At 34.5% G+C, this 27,855-nt stretch overlaps 1 protein-coding gene across 1 annotated transcript; it reads left to right on the top strand.

Annotated features, from left to right (window-relative positions):
- Positions 1-27,642, top strand: LOC114325624 (homeobox protein koza-like). Its single transcript, XM_028273734.2, has 3 exons — positions 1-302; positions 21,937-22,186; positions 24,678-27,642. Exons 1-3 carry the CDS (start codon positions 125-127, stop codon positions 25,027-25,029), a joined length of 780 nt encoding a protein of 259 aa, XP_028129535.1. The 5' UTR covers positions 1-124; the 3' UTR covers positions 25,030-27,642.
- Positions 27,643-27,855: the final 213 nt, after the last annotated feature.

Below are 27,855 nucleotides of genomic sequence, written 5' to 3'. Positions count from 1 at the left end.
TACGAGACCGGGATAATATTTACTCTCTATTTTATCGCCAGTGTGTTGGCAGATCTATTAGGGGAAGCACAGTAGCTGCGTGGGTGTTGTGACAGTTATTAGACAGCAATAAATCGCCGGAAAAATGGACGACGACAGTAATCACAGCAGTTTGAAGGTGGAAAAATGCGGCGGGTCGGTTACGCCGTTTTCGATTAACGATATTTTGAGTAAAAAAGTTGAGCAGAACGTTGATAGAGACGATGATAGTGATGTGCAGGAGTCTGCCTTGGATATGTCGAAAAACCAGAAGATTTTAGAAGGTAAGCCAGCTATTTTGATAATATATTCATCTTTTTTTATTAGAAATGAAACAAATAAGAAAAACAACACTTTTTTCATAGTCTTAACATAATTTCATACTTTTGGTATATTATTTTGACAACAATGTTTAATTTAAACTGGTTTAGCACATGGTTTTTAAGGTATTTAAATTAATGATTACTATAGAATGTTATATAGTTTTGCAAAAAGGCGGTAACAAGTACATTTAACGAAAGGAAATTCTGTGTAGGCATAGCTGTGTGATTAAAATACAGTCGAACCCGCTTATTGGAATAGCCTTCGTGCCAAGCAAAAGTATTCCTATAACGGGTATATTCTAATAACCGATCATTAGTGGCTAGTAAAAACGTTTCGGGGCCTCAAATTTCTATTCCTTAAACCGGGATATTCCTATAACCGGTATTCTAATAAGCGGGTTGGACTGTAATTAAGAAACATTTGTACAATTTATGATATCGTATATATGTGTTAGATTTATAGAAAATGTGTCTCTGTTCCGGTTCATAGTTTCGAAAATTTTCTTTCTATTCAGTCATCCTAGTTCATATCTCTTTCCATATAGCGTATTCCTTTTTAACAGATCTCTTTGGATATCCTCTTTTCCTCCGTTTTGTTGGTGTTTTCAGTTTATTTTTTATTTTGGTATTCAGTCATGATTCATGATTCGATTTATACCTATTGTATTCATGCTATATGATTCTTTTCAGGTGTATATCGTAAATAACAGTTCTTCAGCTTCGGAGTGTTCTAGTAATGTCTTCGTTTCCAATTCCAATAATAAAATCTTCTGATATATATTTTCTTATTAATATTCTGTTTCCAGTAATGTCCTTTCTGTTTAGTGAGTGTCTGAATCGCCAAATAAAAGCTTTTAACAATAGAATTATAAATACATAATATATACACTGTGGTGCAAAAAAAATCGCTCCACTAAAAATTTTGTCATTTTTGATGTTTAGAATTTCCTAAACTTGTTGTCCGATTTAAGTGATTTTTTACCACGTTATATCCTTATTCATTATACAGTGAGCACGTAAAGGTTGGAATAAATTCATTTTCTCAAGAACGGACGATTTTGGAAAAAAATCCCGAAACAGGTCAATTTTTATTTTTAAATTACGACTTTTTGGCATATATATCATACTAGTGACTTCACCCATCTGGGCGTGATGACGTCATCGATGATTTTTTTTAATGAGAATAGGGGTCGTGTGATAGCTCATTTGAAAGGTAATTCAATTCTTTATTCAGTAATATAAACATTAACATATTTATTTATACAGGGTGCCCAAAAATTTTTTTTTAATTAAATTTATTGACATAAAAAGAAGAATATGTGTAATCTATTCAAAATACATTTTACTGCTATCAGAAAACAGGAAAAAATGTTTTTTTGGCAAATAAACATTGTTTTTTGCTTAAATTCAATATTAAAGCAGCCACCCACCAGCCTCGTGACAATTTGAATATTTAATTTAAGCGAAAAGCAATGATTATTTTTCAAATATACATTTTTTTCTGTTTTCTGAGAGCAGTAAAATGTATTTTGAAATAAATAAATTACATACATTCTTCTTTTTCTGTCAACAACAAATTTAATCCAAAAAAATGTTTTTGGACACCCTGTATAAATAGTTATGTTAATGTTTATATTACTGAATAGAGAATGGAATTACCTTTCAAATAAGCTATCACACGACCCCTATTCTCATTTAAAAAAATCATCGATGACGTCATCACGCCCAGATGGGTGACGTCACTAGTATGATATATATGCCAAAAAGTCACAATTTAAAAATAAAATTTGATCTGTTTCGGGATTTTTTTCCAAAATCGTCCATTCTCGAGAAAATGAATTTATTCCAACCTTTACGTGCTCACTGTATATCGTTGTAATAATATTGTTGCTTGACAGTCAAACTGTCATTGTATACCGGGTGTACGAATCAAACTGTGTTTTTTTTCTCAAAGTTCGCATCACCCTGTGGATTATTGTAGCATTTATAAAATACTGAAATTAAAACCCAGCTATAGCCTCAGGTCTTCTTAACATCTTGTCTTTCGATTCATTCGCTTATGTTGGATAGTAAAAAAGTTAGGTACTTCAACAACTGGCCATGTTCGTTATCAGTACAGGGTATTTCTAAATAAGTGCGACAATGGTAAGGGGTAATGTTACATGAGAAAATAATGACAATTTGTTTTATCATCATATGTCCGCAAACGCTTCGTTTGCGAGATACGGGATGTTTAATTTTTTCTTACAAACTGACGATTTATTTATTGCTTTAAAACCAGTTGAGATATGCAAGTCAAATTTGGTGGGTTTTAAGACGTAGTTATTGCACATTTTTTGACATACAATTAAAAATTATATATTCACCGTTGGCGCGCAAACGGGTATTATGACCAATAATATTACCCGTACGCACGCCAATGGTGAATATACAATTTTTAATTGTATGTTAAATATTGTGCAATAACTACGTCTTAAAACCCACCAAATTTTATTTGGTCGGGCAACAGGTTTAGGAAATTCGAAACATCAAAAATGACCAAATCGATTTTTTTGCACCGAAGTGTAGTTTTGTTTTATGTCATCGTTTTTTTTGCCAAAATGTAAATTTTTTCTATATATTTCTATGTACATATGTATCAACTTCTTTTTCTTAGCCTTCTATGGTCCACTGTTGGACATAGGCCTCTCCCAACTCCTTACAACAATATCTATCCTAGACAACATACTAATACATAAACTAATTTGTTCTGGCTATTTTATATTGTCATTTGTGGTTTTCCTCTTCGTCTTCCTCCCGTGTTCATCTATCTTTGTAGGGTCTCCGATGGTTGTGGCGTTCCAATGTTGGTCCTTTTATCTATATTGGTCCTTTTAGGAGTACGGCTTGCCAAGCTCCATTCTAGTTTGACAATTTTGTTGTGATATCTTCGACTTTCGCTTTTGATCTTGCTCAGTTCTTCCTCTTCTCGGACAGTCGTATACCAAACATTGCGCTTTCTGTTATGCCCATGTGTATTTATATCAATTTTATTCACCCAATATTGAACAAAAGACTTCTCTAATAATTATTTTGCATCCTTATCTGCTTTTTACTGTACTTGTACACTTGGGACATCCGAATTTTTTAAGGTTGGTGCCTATGATTTTGTACTTTTCCTTTTAAACTGGTATTTAAGATTTAAACTTCTTCTTTAAGTACCCTGTCTGATTCTCAAACGTTGGCGATAATATTGTCAATAATAACTTTGTCTACTTCTTCTTCATGTGCCTTGTCCGTTGCGGACGTTGGCTATCATCATAGCAATTTTAATTTTGTTTTCGGCGTTTCTGAATAACTCGATCGATGTTAGTCCAAACCATTGGCATAAGTTTTGAAGCCATGAGTGTCTTCTTCTTGCGGGTCCGCGTTTCCTTTCTATTTTACCCTGTATTATCAGTTGGAGTATATGATATTATGTCTCATAATATGACCGAGGTATTCAAGTTTCCGTTTCTTAATTGTGAAAGAGATTTCTTTTTGTTTTCCCATTCGGCGCAGTACCTCTACGTTGGTGGTGTGAGTCGTCCAGGATATTTTGAGGATACGTCGATACACCCACATTTCGAATCCTTCCAGCTTTCTCATTAATGTTTCCGTCAGTGTCCATACCTCTGCGCCATACAGCAAGACTGGAAATACATAGCGCTTTAGCAGCCATACTTTTAGTGGGAGAGATATGTCGGAATGGGTCAATATATTTTTCATGTTGTTAAATGTTGCTCTGGCCTTTTCAATTCTAGATCGTATTTCGTTTGTTTGATCCCATTTCGAGTTAACGACTGTTCCAAGATATATATATATATATATATATATATATATATATATATATATATATATATATATATATATATATATATATATATATATATATATATATATATATATATATATATATATATTATATATATTTATATAATTATATATAGATAATTAGTTGGTTTTTTATCTTCAATTGTCTGGCAGGTTTTTGAATTTTGCTGACCAGCATCCATTTTGTTTTATTTATGTTGAGGTTAAGTCCTCTTTCTTCACTCGCTTTTTGTAACCTGTCCATAAGATACTGAAGTTCATCGATACTACTGGCAAGTACGACTGTATCGTCCGCATATCGGATGTGATTTGTCAATTCTCCATTGATTTTAATGCCTTCGTTTGCTTCATCCAGTGCATTTTTTAAAAATGTGTTCGGAGTAAATATTAAAAGGAAAGGGGAGAGAGCACATCCCTGTCGCACAGCTTTTCTGATATCAATGCTCTCTGTGGACGCATTGCCGACTTTTACCCTGGCTGTCTGATTCCAGTAGAGACTTGTCACAATTCGGATGTCCGTATCATCAATTCCTATGCTTTGTAGAATTTCAATTAGTTGGTCATGTCTCACATTGTCAAAGGCTTTCGAGTAATCTACAAAGCACATGTAGACATCCTTGTTCATATCTCTACACCTCTGTACTAATACTTGCAGACAAAACACTGCTTTCCATGTGCCCAAAGCGTTCCTAAAACCAAATTGTGACTCATTGATTTCCGCTTCACACTTGTAGATTTTGTTATATGTATATGATTTTGGTGAAGACATTGGTGATATGATTAATTAGGCTTATCAGTCTATGTTGGTCACACAATTTAGTGTTTGGCTTTTAGGAATGGCCACGAAGGTTGATTGTAACCAATTTTCCGGAATTCTGCCGCTGTCGTGTAGTATATATTATTAAAAAGAGTGGTCAGGGTTTCTAGGAATGAGTTGTCCGTTTAGCATAAAAGTTTTAACACATCAGCATGAATATTGTCTGGTCCTGGAGATTTGTTATTTTTGAGGGAGCATATTGCTTTTTCTACCTCTGAATTGAGAATGGAAGGACTGTTTTCGGTGATTTCAATTGAGTAATTATTAGTGCGGTCTGAAGCAAAGAGGTTTTCAACATATTGCTTCCATGTTTCTAGAATCTTTGTTGGTTCTGAGATCAAAATTCCGAGTGTCAAGTATGTCCGTTGCTGAGCTGTTGTATTTTCTTTTATTTGTTATTTCTTTTATCTTCTTGTGCATGTTTTGGTAACTTTGTCTACGGCAGATCGAAACAGATTAGCTGAGGTCTCTTGATACCAGTTCCGGAGATTTCGGAGCCAGCATGTTCTTCTTCGGCCTGGGCCACTTCTTCCGGCGATCTTACTATGTATTAAGAGGTGTAGAAGGTTATACCTCTCTGGATGTCTCATTACATGGCCGAAATATTGTAACTTTGGAATTTGTATTGTTTTCGTTATTTCTGTGCTGTTCTTTATTCGGCATAAACTATTTCATTTCTTATTAGATCAACTCAACTTCTCCGTAATATTCGTCGATAGATCCAAATCTCAAAGGCCTCCAACTTTTTCATTAGGCAGTGTCTTTGAAAGCTCTCCAGCCTTATGCAAAAGTAGCTTGAGCAATAATGTAATGTACATATTTTCTTATATGGTATGCCCAATGTTTCGCATTGTTAAATAGTGTAAGTGACAGGCCACATCCCTGTTTGATGCCTTTTTACTGTAATTGTTTTTGGTATTTCATCTCCTAACTATTTGCACCTCTGTTTCTTTATATAGTATTTCTGTTATATTTACCCTCTCTCCTATGGCGCTACACCCTAAGTCGGGCCATGGCCTCCCCTAGCATCCCCCTCCAAGTATCTCTGTCTCTGGCTACTCTCCTAGAGTTGTCCACCCTCAATATGTCTTTAGCATCGGTTCTCACTTCGTCTATCCACCTCTTCCTTGGTCTTCCTAGTAGCCGACGTCACACCATAGTTCCCCTGCCCTAAGCGTTCTGCTAGGTGTTCTGTCGTTATCCATTCTTAGTTATATTTACCCATTTCTCTTTAACGTTCATTCTTTTCATTGCTTCCTATAGTTGTTTCCTGGGCACGCTATCCCATGCTTTGTCTTAGTAGATAAAGGTCAAATGTATTTCAATAGTTGTTTCTTTGTTCTTGTCTATCGCTTTTCACGATGAATATATTATCTAGATATACCTAATGTGGCTTTTTGTAATTCTGCTTATTCTTTGCCATAATGGTCCATGTGCTGTTCTATTTTTTCTTTTATAACTGTGCAAAAGATTCATGCGTTATTGAAGATATTACACTAATCTCTCTATAGTTATTTGGTGACCTTATTCATCTTTTTTGAAAGTGGAAGACATGTATGATATATGATGATGAAATATAAATATATCAAAAACAGAGACTTCAACAAATCACAGATATGCAAACATGCCTGGAACAAGGAACACAGTACAATGGAAATATACATCAATAATCTTGTAAAATTAGACATAAAAAAAGAAAAAATTCAAAGAAACAGTCCTCATGAAGAAAAATGTGTAGCAAAGCCATCAGCAGAATGCAGCAGGCTCTGGTTGCTAATAAAGTGGAACCTCGATAAGTCGGATTAATCGGGACCGCGGCCGATCCGGGTTATCGAAAATCCGGGTTAGCCAGAGAATACGGTAAAAATTAATAAAATATAGTATTACTTACAGATAAACTTCATTATGGTTATTGCAAAAACATGAAATACATATGAACAGTACATCTAAATTACGTAAAGTGTAGACAGTACCTATTGTTAATGTCTTGGTAAAAAACTCAGTCAAACTGAAAAAATATTTGTTTTGTCTGATGAAAATTGGTCCGGGTTGTCGGAGGCCGACTTATCGGGGTTCCACTGCCACTGTACTAAAAGAAAAAGTCAGCAACAAGAATCAATCAATATATCTTCTTATGATATATTATAATTTTCTTATATTCTTATAATATAAGGATTCTACAGCTGTCGCCGCCTTCCTTCTTTCAGCAAACGTCTCCAGTCCTTTCTGTTCTACCATTCTCCATCTCTAAGGTCCCGCCTTTTTATGGCCTCGTCCACTTCATCCCTCCATGATCTTCGGGGTCTACCTCTTCTTCTCTTTCCTATTGGGCTCCAATCCGAAATCTTTGATATCCACCTTTTACTAAATTAAATCTTTTTCTTCGATATAGCTGAGTATGTCTTGTTCTACTGCCATTCTTCGTTTTATCTTCTCATTTCTAATGCGATCTATTCTTGTCACTCTGCAGCTTCTTCTCATGAACTCCATTTCAGTTGCTGTAATTTTGAACCTGTTTCGTTTGTTTATTACCCAATTCTCTGCTCCTCAGGTCATTAAACTACGTACCAAGGTGTTATATATTCTTTTCTTTGTATTTCTAGTAATCTGGCTATCCCACAGTACCCCGTTCATTTGTTTAATACATGTTCTTGTCTGTGCTAATCTGCTGGTTATCTCTTGCTCGGTGGTTCTATTCTTTAAGAGTACGAATCCTATGTATTTGCATTTTCAGTGCCGTTAATTTGCCTATCATCGTCCATTTCCAAGTTTCTCACTGGTTCTTGTTCTGTTGTTAAGTATTTCGTACTTTCTAGGTTTATTTCTAGTCCATTTTTTGTGTATTCCTCTTCTTATTTTCGGAGCATATTGAACAGATCTTCATCTTGAGCCGTTACCACTTAGTCATCTGCAAAACTTAATGTGTACAAAAAGTTGTCCCGAAGTGGTATTCCCATCTCTTTACATTTCCTTTTTCATGGTTTTAATATTTGTTCAGTGTCGGAGATCCATATACAGAGCTGCATCCAATAAATTCAGGAGTTCCACAAGGTAGCGTACTTGGACCGATTCTGTACCTATTGTATAAAGCAGACGTGCCATCAACACGACTTACCACTGTTGCGACATTTGCCGATGATACAGCCATTTTGGCGTCCCACACTGACTCAACATCAGCCTCTAGGAACCTGCAAACTAGTCTAAACAAGATCCAAAACTGGCTAAAAAGATGGCGTATTAAAGCAAATGGATTGAAATCAACACATGTGAAGTTTACCCTTCGCGGAGAAACGTGCCTACCTGTTCAATTTATTGATTGTCAACTTCCACAATCTGATAGCGCCAAATATCTCGAAATGCACCTGGATCGACGACTGACTTGGACAAAACACATATTCACTAAGCGCAAGCAACTTGGCCTCAAATTAAGAAACATGTATTGGCTCATCGGTCGCAGATCAAAACTCTCCATAGACAATAAAATATTATTATATAAGACAATCTTAAAACCTGTGTGGACCTACGGCATCCAGCTGTGGGTAACTGCTAGCAACTCCAACATATCCATCTTGCAGAGGTTCCAAAATAAAGTACTACGAAATATTGTTGATGCTCCCTACTACGTCAGTAACGAAATCATTCAGCATGATATCCCTTTAGAATCCATCAAAGATGCCATACATCGTTTTAGTGTCAACTATAGTGAAAAAGTGTCAGTGCACCCGAATCGGTTAGTGGCCCAATTAAACGTGCGCGATGCCAATGAAATCCGTAGGCTGAAACGTCTAATGCCATCCGATCTATCTAAATCACACAGACTTTAGTTTAGTTTTTTTTTTTAAGGCAAATTATTGTAAATTCATACCAACAATGTTTAACTTAGGTTTAGGTATATTTAAAAGAGATTATTCATTGGAATAATACTCTACATGTCATCAGCTTCATTGTCAGAAAAAACGCTTATTGCCTAATGGGTAGATTGCAGATCTCTCAAGGAGTTAATAAAAAAAAAGTGTCGGAGATGTAGATCTTAAATTCGTTGGAGTATTTATTGTTTAAAATAAAGTGTTCATTATAATCAATTGTATCTAAATCCCATATAAACATAATAAATATTTAAATTAAAATTTGACTTACGTATTGCAAAACAATATTAACAATAAAGCAAAAACATGTAGGCGTGAGAATTTTTTGTTCAGCTTCTTTTCTTTCTTGCTGTCACTGTATAATTCGGTATCATTCACCGTTTAAAACGCCCATGACAAATCGTCATATAACCAAAATAGCACAAACGATCCTTAATGCCTTTTAAATTATTGTTATAAATCCCTGCACAATCCTTTTTGTGTGGAACGATGGCGTCATTCATAGACCAATTACCAAAATTAAGTAACGCACGTAACCAAAGTGCAAAAAGCTTTTAGGCTGAAAGCTCCGCAAGTATAGGTGCCAGGTTGTATCAACCACCATTTTGTGGTGTTCTTTGCCGTGTCATCTTTTGGCTTCCATCCATTGACATATTTATTTAAAAGCGGTTTTTTGCTTACTTGTATTTACGTCATGGATAATGTGGGTGTATTCAAATTATGGAAATGGAATATGCTGTCGTATACATTTACAATGGATACTTTCAGTTATGTCAGTTCAATTTGTTGCCACTATTTGTAAATTTCTACTTCGTTCTCATTTTTTATTACATCGATCTTTTTATTAATCTATCAACGTGGAATAAAGAGGTAAAAAATCGAAATAACAGAAAAGAAAAAATATTTAAAGAAGACATACAAGACAGAACGTAAAAAAATATGAAAGAAATAGTCAAAAATGTGGAAAAGAAAAGAGAGGACAAGTTCGGAGAAGAACTGCAAGCAAACAGTAAAGAAAATGTAAATATGTTTTAAAACAACGAAAAACCTTCAAAGCAACACAGAAATAAAGCTAAGACAAATTATGACCAAAAACGGAACGAACCAACTCAGTGGCGTACTGAGCATGGCTCCGCGGGTTCGGTGGAATAAGGGCCCGGGCCCCTGCGGGGCCCACTCTAACGCGCTTTTTTCTTCTGTTGTTTCTAATTTGATGGGGAAATTTTGAACAACACAAGTAGGTACTTACACACTAGGAAATGTAACTGTTAATAAATTTTAATTTTTGTGTAGTACTTATACATAAAAACGAAGAATATCTATTCATAAAAAAATTGAAAATTAAATAATTTTTTAAGAAACACAGGAAACTGGATAAGTCCGGAATTGGATGAACTAACTAATTCTAAGCAACTTTTTTCTATACCGTTTTTTTTTTACCCAGTCGTGGGTTTTTCAACAAAACCCACGTTTTAGGTAAAAGTAAGTATTTTATCAAAAAAAATATTAGAAAAAATATAGCTTATAAAAAAGTGAAAAAGATGGTGTATAATATATAAAGTCTGTAGACCCAGAGTTGTAGCTAATGAAAAGTGGGTCCTTACTGGTCAAATTCCAAATCGAATATTTCAACCTGAAATAACCAAAAAATCAAGCACTTTTCGGGAAAAACTCAACTTTTTTAAAGTATTTAAAAAAAGCTTTATTTTTGTTTTTTTTTTTAGTTTTTGACGTCAAAAGTAAGTAAGTTACGATCAAAAGAATGTTGGTTAATTTTTTTGGTTGGTAAAAAGAATCGTGAAAATCACCCCCAAATAGCATCTCAAACGTTATTAATCGTTACCGCATCACAAATTACTCTACTTATGTATTGTTTATAAGATCTGTAAGATTCGTTGGTTCAAAGTGCTTATTTATGAAAAGGCTATAGTTAAATGGGCTTAAACGAATCACTAATCACGAGTCTATGCAAATTTTGAACAGCCATATCTTAACGAATTTTTGTCTTCAGGAAAACAAAAAGTCCAAAATACTCACAATAGCAAAACCTATATTTTTTTACTGCTTGAGATTTTTGGTATCACCAATAACTTAAAAGGGACCAATTTTATTTTGAGCGATACATATCTACTTAATTTTTATGCTAGAAACTTAAAAAACAAAAATAATAGGCGCTTTAAAAAAGTTGCGATAAGTTTTTTCCGAAAAGTGCTTCATTTGTTGGTTATTTGACGTTGAAAGAAAAACCGTCTAAAAACGTGGTTTTTTGTCGAAAAATAAACATATTCACTCGAAATAACTCGAAAATAATTGACTTGTGAACAAACTCTATAGAACTAAAGTTTTTTAGAATTAGTTAGTTTATTCAATTCCGGACTTATCTTGAACGTATGTTTTTTCAACCCCGAGAAGGGGTGAAATTCCCCCCAGGGCAAAAGTACACATCGGTACAATATCACTTTTTTTCTTTGACATGTTAGATATGGGTATGCCAACTTTCATGTGAATCCAAGCGGTTTTTTTTTAAATTACAGCAAAAGCCGTGAGTAAATCGACTATAAGCTTGAGATTTTATATTATGTATATGATATATTTTATGATGTATGATGATTTATATTTAATGATTATTAAAAACTTTTGATATACAAAGTTTGTTTTTATTGGGAGAGCGGGCCCGCATCCCAACTGGAACCAGGGCCCGCTGATCTATCGGTACGCTACTGAACCAACTGCAATCAAACTTACCAAATACTTTAAAGTAAAAGCCTTCGATCAATACGTATTGCCAGTTCTGACATACGGAACTGAAACTTGGGCTTTTAACATCATAGTCCACAAACTTCAAGTGACTCAAAGAGCTATGGAACAGAGAATGCTCAACATTAAGCTCAGTGATTGCAAGTCCAATGATGAGATAAGAAGACGATTAAAAGTAACATATGTGATCAAAAAAATTGCTATGTTAAAATGGAACTGGACAGGGCACATAGGAAGAATGGAAGACAACCGTTGGACGAAGCAAATTGTTGAATGGCGATTAAGAGTAAATTAGAGAAGTAGAGGCAGACCTCAAACAAGATGGACTGATGACATCAAGCGAATGGCTTGTCAGGAATGGATGCAAAAAACTGCGACCAGAAATGAATGAATACACCTAAGGAAGGCTTACATCCGACTATGGATGGAATAGCTGTTGATGATGATGATAATGGAAAGATGAAGGGAACAAAGTGCAAAAAGCTTTTAGGCTGAAAGCTCCGCAAGTATAGGTGCCAGGTTGTATCAACCACCATTTTGTGGGGTTCTTTGCCGTGTCATCTTTTGGCTTCTATCCATTGACATATTATTTATTTAAAAGCGGATTTTTGCTTACTTGTATTTACGTCGTGGACAATGTCAATGAGGGTGTATTCAAATTATGGAAATGGAATATACTATCGTGTACATTTACAATGGATCCTTTCAGTTATAGCAGCTGCATTTAACGTATGTCCTAAAGTTTTGGTACAAAATTCATCGGCTTTAATTTTAACAAAAACAAAATAATAGGAGGCACATCTGCATAAATTAGGAATAGTTAATTCATCAGTTTGCTTTTGTGCTAATGATAATTAAATTAAAAATGATTTAAAAGAAAGATCAATTTTACTTACAAAAGAATAAGAGGGCTCACATGAACAATTTCCAAATGGAAGTAACTATATAATAATGCAATAATAGGCTAGGGTAATAAGACAAAAATATACCCTGTTCGTGACACTCGAGCAGCCAGGGTACTGAAGCGTTTTTTCGACAGGTAATACCTATAAGAACAAATTGTAACTATTTCCTGCGTAGGATATGGCGGCCATTTTTATTTATATACAATTTAGTGTTAAAAACGGCATTTTTTCCTTTTTCCAAATCAATAGAAAACAGTGAAACTTATGGCTTTTTTAGTACAAACATCTTCGAGAGCATGGAAAAAGCTTTAAGATGGCGTGTCACAAAGTTTGATATACTTATTTATTGTTAATGTAATTGCAAAAAAATGGCGAAATTGCAAAATATTAATTTCGCAATAACTATTGTCAGAATTAGTGCACAGCTTTGAAATTTTGGACAAATGAGGTTTCTTAGGTGCTTAAAATGTGGTAAAAATTTCAAAGCGATCCATTCAATTGTTTAAATTTTATTCAAATTGTTTATCCCAGAGACCTGTTTATTGGAATAACATAAGTCAGAAAAAAATGATTTTAGAAACATTCTAAATATGTCAAATGAAATAGCATGAGCTAAACTTTCAAATTGGTTTAAAAAAAGTGAATGAAAATTGCATTTATTAGTAATAAATAATTATTCAAAAGTATCGTCAATTTTTCCTCATAAACTTTTTAAATAAATTTTTTCAAAAAAATCTATTTTTTATCCTTTTTTATTTGCACAACTACCAAGTAATATTATTTATATAATAATTGATTAAAAATTGTAATAAATATATATCAGGGGTGGCCAAGCTCCTTAATAGCCAGAGCCACTTTTCACAAGTTAAAATTTTTCGCGAGCCGCAATTAAAAACGTATTCAAAAAGTATGTAAAGAAGGTATGTAGGTAGAATTGGTACAAAACCTCATGAACCTTGAAAATAAGCATAACCTAAAAAAAATTAATCCTAAAAAAATTCGACTATTTTAATTTCATACTGAATTGCGCAACAGGATCCGATCTACACTCTGATGTTTTCAGTAATGTTCATTTCCAGCATTTTGTTCATAGATTGACATCACCAAATGAGTGAGTCAGGTTCATGAGATTTTGTAAATAGTCTACAATGTTTTTTAACAGAACTTTTATTTATTGAAAACAGAAATAAAATTACGAAATATTAAAACTTAATTACATTTGTTTGCCTTATTCTTCTTCTCGTTGTCCTTACGCCCAATAAGAGAGTCGAACTTTGCTATCACCTATCCATCTTTTACTTATTTCTTCCACGTCTTCCGGTCTTCTTCCCATTTCCTTCACCTGTTACTCTGTTTTCCGTCTCTTGGTTCCGATTACCTGGATTTGTTCCATCCGCCCCTTTCTACGTCTGCTCCTTCTTCTATTCCCCTGTCACTTGGCATCTGTCACCTCCTTTACTAGTCTGTTCTCGTTCATTCTAGTTATATGTCCAAACCAATTCAGGTTTCTTTTTTCAATTTTTTTCTCTCTTGGTCGTTGTCTTACCATGTTTCTAATGTTTTCGTTCCTTTCCCTGTCCAACATTTGTTTTCCTTCTTTTGGTAATTCTTTAAAATTTGGTGAATAATTTGTGGTAGCACTTCTAAGTAATTCTTTTAGATGCTGGTTAGTTAATACTAATGTGTTAGGATTTCACGAATTTTAAAATGGAATTAAATGGTATGTACGTTGTTTCTAATATGGAAATAATTCGACATCATCCTTTTTTAATTTAGAGTATGTAGGTACTTCGATTTTGGTACAAATTTTCAAAATTCGGTAATCGGTGTCAACTTATAGTTTTATTTTCGAGCTTGATCTTCTTGCGTCTCTGTTAATTTTAATTCTCCAGATGTTGTTTGGGTCATATTATGGTAATAAAAAATTCACCTTATGGACCAGGTTTATTTCAATGAGGCGTGGACCATGTTTATTTCATGAATTCAGAAAAAATGAAGAGACGATTTAAAATATTTTAAGTCTTGAAATAAATTTTGGACTTCGCTCAATATTCCTTCTGGCTTTTTTATTTACTCGTTAAGTTTTTCCAGTTTAATATTGTAACAATTTTTTTCAAGTCGAGTAAAATGACTACAAATCGCTCTGGAGTGGGCTGATTACTGACTTTTTTGTCGCGTCACTCTTAATATTCTTTCGCGCAGTTTTCGATTTGTCATATCACTCTTAGCTTGGATGGAAATGGAATTTGTTATAAAGTTGCATTTGGTCTTTCATATTTGTTGTCAGTAATTTAAAAAACATTCTGAAACACACACGGAACGATAATAACTTTTTTAAATAATAACACAAAATTGAAAAGGATCTCGGGTATATTTAACGAGAGCCACAAATAATTCTTCAAAGAGCCGCATGTGGCTCGCGAGCCACAGTTTGGCCACCTCTGATATATATAATTTATTATATAAAAAATAAAAAGTTTATAGGAAAGATTGACGAAAGGTTTGCAAAATTATTTATTACTAATAAATGCTTTTTTATTCACTTTTTTAAACCAAGTTGAAAATATAGCTCATACTTTTCCATTAGAGACGTATGGAATGGTTCTACCGTCATTTTTTTCTGACTTATGTTATTGCAAAAAAAATGCTGTCTGGGATAAACAATTTGAATAAAATTTAAATAATTGAATAAGTTGCCTTGTAATTTTTATCACATATTAAGCACCAAAGAACCCTCATTTTTTTGCAAATTCGACGTTTTTTCGCAATAATATTAATGGTAGGGGAGCCCAAGCGGGGATTTTTGCAGTTACTCGAGCGCGTCAGATTATCATATGGGGAGAAACCTGGTACCCTGCAGATGTACCTCTACCATATATTGGCTCTTAACACAGGGGAGTTCGTTAAGGGGGGCCCGAAAAAAAAAATCTATCCTTAAAAAAACTCGAAATTGTCAGATTAAGATAAGGTAAGTTAAGTACATGCAAAAGAGTGTATATTTAAAAAATCTGACGATTTGAGCCGGGCGTAAGGAAATGGGTGAGTCCCAAAATTTCACAAGAAAAAAGCGAATATTTCGCGAAATGAATGCCAGATCAAAAAACTAAAAAATATGTGCTCAACATTTTTTAAAAATCTATCGAATGATACCAAACACGACTTCCCACGGAGAGGGGTAGGGGGTAAATTTAATATTTTAAATACGAATCCCGCGATATTTCGCGAAATGAACATCAGATCGAAAAACTGTAAAATACACTTATTTATTATTTTTTAAAAATCTATCGAATGGCACCAAACACGACCCCCCACGGAGGTGGGGTATGGGGTTACTTTAAAATCTTAAATAGGAGCCCCCATTTTTTATTGCAGATTTGAATTCCTTACGAAAAAATAAGTAACTTTTATTCGAAACATTTTTTCGAATTATGTATAGATGGCGTTATAATCGGAAAAAACGATTGTTGGAAATGGAAAATTAAATTAAAAAATGGCAAGCGCCCACTAAAATGGAAAATGTTACTTAACTTTTTTTTGGTTTTAGGACCTACTCTTCACAACTCAATAGGTCTCCAAAGCGCTCGAGTGACTGCACATTTAGCATACTTTGCTCCCCTACCATAACAATAAATGAGTGTGTAATAATAAATGTATTATAATAATATTATAATACGTCATTTTAAAGCTTTTCTATGATAATGAAGATATTTTTTCTAAAAAAGCCATAGGTTTCACTGTTTTTCATTGATTTGAAAAAAAAGAAAAATGCCATTTTTTGACACTAAATTGTTTATAAATAAAAATGGCCGCCAGATCCTACGCAGGAAATAGTTACAATTTGCTCTTATAGTTATTACCTGTCGAAAAATCGCTTCAGTATCCTGGCTGTTGAAGTGTCATGGAAAAAATCTTATTAACCTGGACTATAACTTATGGTGGCGATCACAATATCAAAGAGTAAAAAATGCAATTTATCCTAGTATTATCAGCACACGTTTTTGTTGTCATATTATCATGTCGTTTCCGTATTAGTATTTTTTTAATTTTTTTGGGATGTCATGGCTGCGTAATATTCGCCAATGGACATGAATCCACAACTATGACATGCTTTGAAATGCTGCTAAAAGCAGAATTATTAAATCCTGACTATCTAACATCTTACCTCCTGACAAGACAATGTACGCTGGACGCCTACACAGAAATGCACTGCATCTTAAGAAGAAGAAGAAGATCTAGGATCTAGGTTTGAGCATACCTTTCTGTCTCTTGCAAGATTCGATTTGGGGTCATGTAGTTCAGATAATTTTTTTTTGTTTTGTCGTCATCAGATCCAGTACTCTGATCTACTGTTTATCTGAACGTTGGGGAACGTTTACTATTTCTTTTGGGTACAGCTTGGTTCTTCTTTCTGTTAGCCTTCTATATCTGTTTCCAAAAGAGAAATGCATATCACAATATGAGTAAAATTATGCTGTTTATTAATCCCACTTTCATTTTAAGGGTTAGTTTGCTTCTTCTCTTAGCTACACTTCTTGGTTTCTTGGAAGGCAAGAAACAATATAATGAAAAACTTTATAAGACTAGGAAATGACGCACATGACGTAATCTATGGTTGACTATTGTTTGATATTGAATTAGCAAAAACGTAATTTTTTTTCTTCCCTGATCCAAAATCTGTTATCACTGCAGCTGAAGCTTATTATATTTGCTGCCCATTGTTGTTTCTTACACCCAGTCTATAATTTTTGTACCCTGTATAAAGTGTGTACAGGTCTTCTTCTTTGGGTGTCCTAAATATACCAGGGTATATTAGTTACCAGGGTATATTTAGAGTGCGGGTACACTTTTATTACCCCTGGTTTTACCCAAGATACTCATTTTATTCAGGCTGAGTCGACCTAGGGCCTATAAACATTTTTAAAAATGTCTAGTTGTTCTTGCCGGCGGTAGGATTTGAACTCCGCACCACCGGCACGCTAGCCTAGCACACTACCACTCGGCTACGCCGGCCCCTAAAGAAGAATATTACTAAGTGATTATTGGTCCCAAAGTTCCATAAATCTATTTAAGAACCAATGTTGTGTTTTAGCAACTTCTTTTCATGGTTCTATATTGTATTACTTTCATATATAATATAATATATAATAAGCGAGTCTTCTACAGCTGTCGCCGCTTCTCGCATCCTAATTTCCAGCGTTTTCTGTCGAAGCAATCTTCAGTTTTTAGGTCTCTGGCGGTCATTGCATCTTCGACATCTTTTCTCCAGGATCGTATTGGTCTACCTCATTTTCTTCTAGTGGGTGGAGTCCATTTTATCCATCTATTTTCGGGCATTCTCTGAAGGTGCACATACCAGTTAAGTCTTTTGGTTTCGATTGTGTCTATTATATCGATATCAATTTCCATGTGTCTCCTAATATCTTCGTTTCTCACCCTATCAAGTCTAATGAGTCGGCAACATCGTCTCCAATAATTCATTTCCATGGCCTTAATTTTTGACTTGTTTCTTTGGTTGATTTCCCAGAGTTCAGCGCCGTACAACCCAATACATTCTATTATTGTTTTATACATTCTTCTTTTATTTTCTTTTGTTATTTTATTACTCCACAATAGTCCGTGTAGCTGTCTGGTGGCTGATCTTGCTTGGCCAATCCTGGAATGTATATCATCGTTACTCCCTGCTTTTGAAGTTATTTGGACTTCTAAGTATTTGAAGACTTCTGTTGGGTTTATAGTTCCCATTTCAATTTGTAGGCGTTGTGGTGTTTCTCCTACAACTAAGTACTCGGTTTTTTGTACTTATATTAATTGTAAGGCCCCACTTAGTGTACTCATCTTCCAGTTTTCTGAGCATATAGTCTATATCGATTTAGAGTATTACTTTAATTTTCAATAAAAAATATATTTATAATCCCTTATTTATATGGTTCAGAAAATCCATTTTTGTGTCATTTTTTAATTAACAACATGTGAAAGTACAATGGTTAATAATAAAGCATTTATTTAATAATTGTTATTGTTTATTGTTTGTTTTGCCATTTTATTCTATTTCTGACACCCAAAACAACTCTACGATTTGGTATTCGTATTTTCACGAATATTCAACAAAATACCAATATTTTGTTTTGAATGCTTTCACTTAGCATAATTGAAAAACCTCTTCAGCTAATTTCGGTAGCATATAATATGTTACGTCAGCACTCGTGAACGCTTACCAGTGCTTGAAGCTGATTAAGAACTATGTATAATTGAAAAAGATGGCCGGCCTTTCACGTTCCGATCCTCATTAAATTATAAATCACCATGAAAGTTTAAGTATTTACTCTAATAGCTGGATAACCCACAGAATTAACCTAAATATAATTAAGTAATCAGGAATATGTAGTGGCAAATTTAGAATAGGTATATTATATACAGGGCGTAGAATATCATTAAGTTTAAAAAGATTCGGACATACGAGGTTAATTGGACATTAAATTAGCCTAAGTAAGAGATTATCTCCTTCTTCTCTTCTTCTTCTTTTATGTAGGCAGTACTGCCTGTTTTTCTTCAACGGTGCCTTTCATTCTGCCCCTAAGTTGTCATTCCATCTTTTCCTTGGGCGTTCTATACTTCTCCTGCCTAACGGTGACTTGTCTTACTATCCTTGATTCAGACATCCTGCTTATGTGCTCATTCCACTCTTCTTTTCTGTTTTTTACCCAGGTATTTATATTGTCTACCCCACATGGGCGTCTGATTTCCTTACTTCTTACCCTATCCTGTAGTCCTTTTCCAGCAATCCTTCTTAAGTTCTTCATTTAGTTGGTTTACAGATTTCTTCGTGTTTTGCTTGTATCTGGTCTTGTTTCGACCGTGTAAGTCATAACTGGACTAATAACTGACTTATATATTCGGGCCTTTGTTTCCAATCTTAGGTGTTTGTTTTTCCAAATTGTGTCGTTTAGGCATCCGGCCGTTCTACTGGCTTTAATTATTTGGTCTTTTACCTCTTCTTCGATATTGTTGTTGGCTGATAGATTAATTCCCAGATATTTGAAAGTCACTACTTGTTGTATAATTTGATTGTCTAACTCCAAATTGCATATTATTGGTTCTTTGGCAATTACTAAGCTTTTTGTTTTTTGGGCTGATATATTCATATTTATTTCTTTTGCGTCAATGTTGAACTCGTGCAATAATCTTTGTAGGTCGTCTTCGCACTCTGCTACTAACACGGTGTCATCAGAGTAACAGAGTATTTTTATCTCTCTATTGCCCATTTTGTACCCTCTTTTTTTCTTCACTTGTTTTATTATTGCATCCAACATTATGTTTAAACAGTAGAGGGCTTAGTGAATCTCCTTGCCTGATTCCTGTGTTTGTTTCTATGGGTTCTGTTATTATAATGAAACAACTTCTGGAAAAGACAAAGAAGTATTGTAAGGAACATACCATATTTTGTTCATTTTAATTCGGCCTATGACTGCATATTAACAGCAGTTGCCGCTAGGGCATCCCTGCCATTTCGTTCGGTGCATTCCGTACCCGCACGCTGGGGTTTGTCCTAGTTGGGTCAGAGAGAGCAGCATAGAGGTAGAGGTGCTTGCTGCACTCTCTGATTGAACTGGAATAATGGGAAAATTTTTCTTTTTGCTGATGATACTAGTATCACTTGGAGCAACTCAACTATTGCATCTCTTCATGAAACTATAACTTCGGATCTACTGACGATAAAGACCTGGTCTGACTTTAATTTACTCTCTTTTAACGTAAATAAAACAGTAGCATTATCCTATAAAGGAGCTCTTCACCCTTTGCCCCTTAATAACAGCCAGATCAGTACCGTTGATTCTGTAAAATTTCTTGGTATTTTTTTAGACAGCAACCTCAAATGGTCCCTTCATATCGATTCGTTAAGTAAGAAACTCGCCTCAGCTTGCTATGCAATAAGATCTGTCTCAAGTCTCAAGGGAACTCAATTTGGCATCTTCTAAAATAACATATTTTTCGTTGTTCGAGTCTCATCTTCGATATGGTCTTCCTTTTTGGGGTTCTAGTACAGCTGCTCAATTTGATGTTATTTTTAAAGTTATATAAAAACTATTGTATTTACATTTAACATTTAATTTTATAACTTTAAATAAGGAAAATATGTGACTATTTGCCAGATTTATATATACATTGTTGTATTACAGATATTTACATATTATACTTCTATCAACAAGTAATGAGAGCTTTAGAAATAAAACACCTTACAACAAAAGTGTTCGAAACTATTTTGTTAACAATTGAATTCCACTGAACACTATCCTATTAATTTGTTATCAATGTCTTACAACAGTAGAAACTGAATATACCCAATTTAACATCTTAGCATTTAAAAATCATTTAATATTAATGTCTACTATAAACATTAGGGATTCAACTTAATAAAATAGCCATACACCCAGTCAAGGTCATTTCAATGACTTACATAATTGACAAAAAGATGATAAATAACAACAATCTAATATTATCTCAATCGATAATTTCAATAATCTAATATCTTCTGGAATATTGAATTTGAGAACTCACAATTAAAATTGATCTTTCTCATTATTTTCTGTTTTTATTTTTTAATCTAACACGGTGTGTATGTATGTTGGGCCAATTAGTCTTACAATCAATCATGTTATCAATTAATTTATTAGTTGATTAGTACAAACATCTACGGTACATTTCCTTATCAATTTCATTGTAAAAATTTTCAATTTTCCTTTCAGTATGTTAAAAATATTCATTTTTTATGTCAGCTGTCAAACGTCAACGCAGAACAGATAAAAGCAGATTTGAATATCCGACTTTGTCAGTCAGCTGTCTCTACTAGGCCAAGAATGGATGGGTGATACCTATACCCATACCATGAAAAAAGTTTTTATGTGTTTGTGCAACGTGTATGTGGCCGTTTTTTCTGTTTTTTACTGTTTGGTGTTGTACGGAGGACAAAGAAGTTAGCATTTGCAATCAAAAATCACATTTATATTCATAAGATGCACATTATTACACCTCAATGTGGCGGTACTTTTTTACTATTTGACGTAAGTAAAAAAAGAGTTTTGTACTTCTTTTTCTTACAAGATCTCTTTTTTTATTTTAGCATTAGCTCCGATGATGACGTTTATGTCGAAAGCGCTCAGCTAAAGAAATAAATTATTTACACACTTTGACATACTACATTTTCATTTCCTTTGTTCATTCAAGTGTGTACAAACTTATCAGTCTTTCAACTATTTTTTTCTCTCTTAAGATGCAAATCAGAGATATAGTTATTTCATGAAATATTTACTGATTGGTCTTCTGCGGTTTTCTTTCTCTTTATATTACTAGTTTAGTTAAGATACATATCATACACCTGCTAAACAAAGTGATTGTTTCAGATTCACTGTCGGACTTGTCGACCCTCGCTAGCGACTATTCGTCGTGTCACCAATCAGACGATGCCGGCAGGGATGCCAACCAACCTAACCGCAAGAAACGCTCGCGGGCCGCGTTCACACACGCGCAAGTCTTCGAACTCGAACGCAGATTCAGTCAACAGCGATATCTCAGCGGTCCCGAAAGAGCCGATCTGGCGGCGGCCCTCAAGCTGACAGAGACGCAAGTCAAAATTTGGTATCAAAACAGAAGGTAAGAATTTAATATCACTTACAGCGCACTTATACTTATTTAAGCCGTCCTCTTATACTTTACGGTGTCGAGGAAAGAGAAGAAATCGGACGTCTCCATGCTTACGGTCAGTAGCTAGTCTCTCGGCCTATCTTCACCTAATATCTCTTTTTGCGCAATCCTTTCCAATATCTGCGTTCCATGTTCTTGCTGGCCTGCCCCTTAGTCGTTTTTTTATCTGATACAGCTCTCCATAGCCTCTTTACAGGTCTACCTTCACTCATTCTCGCCATATGGCCGAACCACGATAACTGTTATTAGTTTTAGTTTCAAGTCTTTTAAAGGTCATTCTGATACCGCACTTTTCACTTATTTCTTCGTGTTTATGAATTCTGTGGTTCACTGTCCACGTTTCCTAGCGCAGAGTGGCACCAGCTCGTATACCTACAGTTTTAAATACTTTCAATATTGTTTTCATGCTTACTTCCTTTTTCCTAATAAAACATATGCATTACTGCATAGTATAATTTTAAAGCACACATTACCCTGCTATTTATTTGTGATTCTATATTTACATGTCCATTCATTGTTGATCCTAGATACTTGAAGTCCTCTACTTGTGTAATGGTCTCATTATTTACCCTTACATTTATGTTTTCTTGAGTTTTCGATATTACTAAAGCTACTGGTTTTCCATATTTATTTTCATCCCGAATTTCTTTAAAGCTTCATTCCAAATATTCACATTCACCTTCTTCTACAATCTTCTACGATTCTAAAATCTTCTACGATCTTGCGATTCCATTTACCTTTATTGTACCCCAATCCTAGATAAATCGGCTTCAACATCATCCTTTCATCTTTTCTGGGACGGTCTACTGATTTTCTAACACCTGATCTCTCAAAAAATACTGGCTTTAACACTGTGTCTTCTTCTGGTCTTACCATATGACCTGTCCATCTTATACGGTATCTTTTATATGTCTGTCTATGTTTTCAGTACCATACAGAGTCAAAAATTCAGCATTGCGGCGCCTTCTCCACTCTCCTATCAATTCATCCCAGGGCCAAATATCATTCTGAGAACCTTTCAAATGCCAACAACTCTGATGTCGAGTCCGTTTTTCTCTTCCAGATGTAACAACTGGTCGAATAATTGACATGTATACATCTACAGTTTTAATTTAGATTGTATTTTTAGCAGCTTGGATATTAATAATGATGATAAGAAGTATAATGCTCTATTCCCCGCAGCTATACTTGCTGAGTCCTCTTCTTTATGTGGTTGTCATCTGTGCTTCCCGCTCTTAGATAGTTAAGTTCTGCTGAACTCTTAGTCTTGAATTTTTGGTTACTATATAGCATGTATTTTGTTTTCTCTTCATTTATTCGAAGACTCATACTATATGTTTCCTCCTCGAGTTGTGAAAACACCTTTCTCACGTCTCTTGTAGAATGAGCGACTGCATCTAGATCATCAGCTAATACCAACAATAGTTTTGATCCTCGATTCGCAAGCCTGTCAGCTCAGATGATATTTTACTTATTTCATATTCCAACGCCAAATTGAATAGCAAAGGTGATAAGGAGTCTTCTTATATAAGTCCTGATGTTATGCTAAATTGCATCGACGTTCTGTTTCTTATCTTTATCTGTGCATGAGTCTGTCATGCACATTTGAGTAAGCTCCACTAATTTTCTTGGTATTCCCATTTCTACCATTGCTAACCATAATCTTGCTATATTTTCTGGAAATCTACGAAAATGTACATCTCAGTTGAATTCCTAGTTTTTTCTAATATTTTTCGGATCGTAAATATTTGACATATTGTTGACTTTCCAAAAGCCGTATTGGTAGTCGCCAAGAATATCTTCTGAATACGGAGTAAGCCTCTTTAACAAGATAATTGGTAGTTTTATATATGCTGTGCTCATGAGTGATATGCATGATAATTGGTAGCTATAGTCTTGAAATGAGTCTTTATCTCCTTTCTTCCTTTCAACACAAATGGTTGGAATCACTTCTTCTTCTTTAAGTTCCATCTTTTATCGAAGGTTGGAAATCATCATCGCTATGCGAACCCTGTTGACTGCCGCTCTAAATAGCTCTGCACTACTGCTATCGAAACAATCACTTAAGTGCTTAATTCTTCATCTTCTCACATTTCGCTTTCCTCGCATTTTGCCTTGCACAAGTTGTAATAATAGGTATTTTTGCCCTCTCATCACATGTCCTAAGTACTCAAGTTTTCGTCTTTTGATAGTTAATATTATTTCCGCTTCATTTCCTATCCTTCTAGTTGCTTCCACGTTTGACATTCTTTGAATCCATTATATTCGTAGGACTTGTTTTAATGTCCACGCTTCCAAGCCATAAAAAAGAGAGAGAACACGTAACACCGAAGCATCCTTAGGCATAGTTCTAACCTTATATCCCGACAACAAAGAAACTTTCACTTTCACTTTGGAATCACTGATTTTTGTTTATTAATTCTCATTTTGTCTGTTTTAGGTACAAAACCAAACGGAAGCAGCTCCAAATGCAAGAATCCAGCCTCCTGAACCAAAGCGCAAAACGCGTAGCTGTAAAAGTACTAGTCAAAGACGATATCCCCGTTTTTCTACAACAGAAGAACCCAGTTTACCAAAAAACAAGTTACTACCCCGACCAAGCGAAGAACGACTTCTTTATGGTTCAGAAATACCCCAAATCCATCCAGGAATCGATGCTGAGTCTGTGTCAACAGTATTCTAGTTCTATACAACTGTTTCCTTATTTTAATTATTATCATCCGTCGTTAGTTGGGAATATGAGCCATCACGAAGAAGAGACGAATGTAGAGAGTAGGGAAGATCTTAATTAGTGGAGAAGATATCACTTGTGGCACTGAAATACTCACAAAAATATGCTTGAGATACACAAAACAATGTTATAAAGTCAGTTATTCATTCAGGGTGGCAGTGAATAAAATTAAGATAGCTAGGATATTAACCAACGGTCTGAAAGGACATGGTACATGAAGAAGAAGAAGTTATTCGCGCTAGATAACTTCTTCTTTTTCTTCTTAGCCTTCTATGGTCCACTTTATGGACATAAGTCTCTCTCAACTCCTTCCATCAATCTCTATCCTGAGCAACATACTTCCAGTTGTTCCGACTATTGTTTTTCTATCATCTACCCATCTCATCTCTTCCTATTGGTCATCTACCTTCGTACGATCGTACGGTCTCCAATGTTGTATCATGGCATTAGATCGTTGGCCTTTTTGTCTAGCAGTGTAGTCTGAGAAGCTCCATTTGAGGTTAGCAATTTTTGTTGTGATATCTTCGGCTTTTGTTTTTGATCTTACTCAGTGGTTCCTCTTTTTATCTGATGTTCGTATACCCAGCATCGCTCTTTCCATTGACCTTTCTGTCGTGGCTAGTTTATTCATATTGGCCTTGGTTAGGGTAAATCTTTGACATCCATATGTTGTGATAGGAAGGATACACTGGTTGAACAATCTGCGCTTCAAGTATTGAGGTATTTTGCAGTTTTTAAGTATCCAACTAAATTTACTAAATCCTGTCCATGCCAGTCTTGTTCTTTTAGTGATTTCCGCACTTTGGTTCTTTTTATCAAGTTTTACAATTTGACCTATAGGTATTGATGGACTTCTTTTATCTCACTGCCATTATTTATAGTTATACGTCTGGGGTCGTCTGTGTTTGTCATTGTTTTGGTTTCTGTCATATTCATTTTTAGCCCGACGTATTGTAAGCTGTCTGCGAGTTCCTTCATCATAATTTGTAGTTAAATAACAAATCTGATATTCGCGCTAAATAACAAATCTGAAAAATTTGTTATTTTTTAGTAGTTTCTCTATTAGTGGTTTCAAAAACATTCTCTTCCTTCTTCTTCCAGAGATAAGACACGTGTCTGCTTATTTTGGCATCAAAATTCGTTCCATTTGGGTTTGTAATTTAGTATTGTCTACTAGATGTAAGAAAGTTATATATGATAAGTAATCTCCTTTGAAAGGAATTACATGTTTTCCAGAGTATTCTTTTATTTCATTCGATATAGCATCCTTTTACATTTAGGTGTTTGTTTCGTCAATTATCTCTTCGTTAGAGCTGAATATTTTTATTTACGAGCCATCTCTTCAGATTTGGGAACACATAATCAGAGGAGGTCAAATCAGGAGAATAAGCTGCATGAGAAAGCAATTCAAGGCCAATGTTTGCCATTATTATAACGCTATTGTGAGTTGGCATTGCCTTGGAGAATTAACACTTTTTTCTTCAGCTATGGGGCCTCTCACAGTTTCTGCTTCAATTTGTCCATTAATGCAAAATAATATTGGATATTAATGCTTTACCTTTTTCAAGGTTGTCAATTGTGCCTTTGAAATCCCAAAATACAATGATTATGATCTTTCCAACTCATTGATCGACTTTTGGTCGCTTCGGAGCACTTTGGTCGCCTTCAGTCCACTGCCGTGCGTTTATTCCGTCCTCTGTCTGGTGTATATAAGTAGATCCTGGTTTCATTAACTGTTACCTATCGATGCCAAAAGTCCGACGGATTGCTCTTCATATGGTCTAAACACTGCTGAGAAGTGGTCATACGATCATCTTATGGTCAATCGTTTTTTTGGTCAGCTGGTTTTTAAAACAAGGTCAGCTGGTTATAATTGATGTCTAATTAAAAATTTAATATCTAATTAAAAAAGGGTTTCCCTGTTTAATTTCCATGTGAATTTGAGAGAGAAAATAGTATTTTTAAAAGTGTTTTAAAAACAATATGGCTGACTAATGAAAGTTAGATAAGCAGAAGTGACGTGAAATTAAAAATTCATGACTGTATTTGAACTACTGTATTTTGTAAAATGTTTTTGGTATCTCAAGTCTGATTTAAATACAATTGTTACCTTAATTTAAGCACTAGGATCTCGTAGATATAAACAAACCATTACAATATTGTTTTTATACAAACGTTTTTACGCAAAATGTTGAAAATGCACAATTTAAGGTACCTAGTATCAGCTGTCCAAGAGACTCATTAATATTCAGCTCAGCGGGGTGCTATTGTTGGAGGTGTGGAATTACATAAACAAGGGATCTACCTGTTTTATGAAATAATCCCTTGTTTATGTAATTTCACACCTCCAGCAATAGCATCCCGCTAAGGTGAATATATTATGAGTCTTTTAGATATGGTACGGGCATAACCACTCACGAAAACTATTTTTGGTACGTTATCTAAAGATATTCGTCTTTTTTTGCTTCCAAAATCAATAATTTGACAAAACTAAGTACATATTCAAGTATTACTTGTAATGTTGTTTTCACTGATTTTTTGTAAACAGTAAAATTATTTTAGTACCGAATATTTTTATTTGTATAAATTGTATAATATGTATATACTTTTTTGTTTTTATAGTGTTTAGATATTAAAAAATCACCTCTATTTGCACATTTATGTAATAAAATAGATATTTCAATTAATTGCTGGTTTTAATATAGAGTAGAAGAACAAAAAGAAGCCATGCCGATACAGTAATAACAAACACACTATGGCAATGAATGAAAGAATGAACCAGCGAAATGAATGTAGTTATGCTCTCCTACAAGCCATTCTGCGCAAGGGAAAATATTTGAAAAGCTAGGTCCAGGAAGAAGAAAATCCTGCTTAAAAAATCTCAGAA

This window comes from Diabrotica virgifera, chromosome 4 (assembly GCF_917563875.1).
Source record: "Diabrotica virgifera virgifera chromosome 4, PGI_DIABVI_V3a".
In the NCBI taxonomy this organism is placed as follows: domain Eukaryota; kingdom Metazoa; phylum Arthropoda; class Insecta; order Coleoptera; family Chrysomelidae; genus Diabrotica; species Diabrotica virgifera.
The sequence above is the reverse complement of the archived record's forward strand: the minus strand, read 5'-3'. Positions and strand labels throughout refer to the sequence as shown.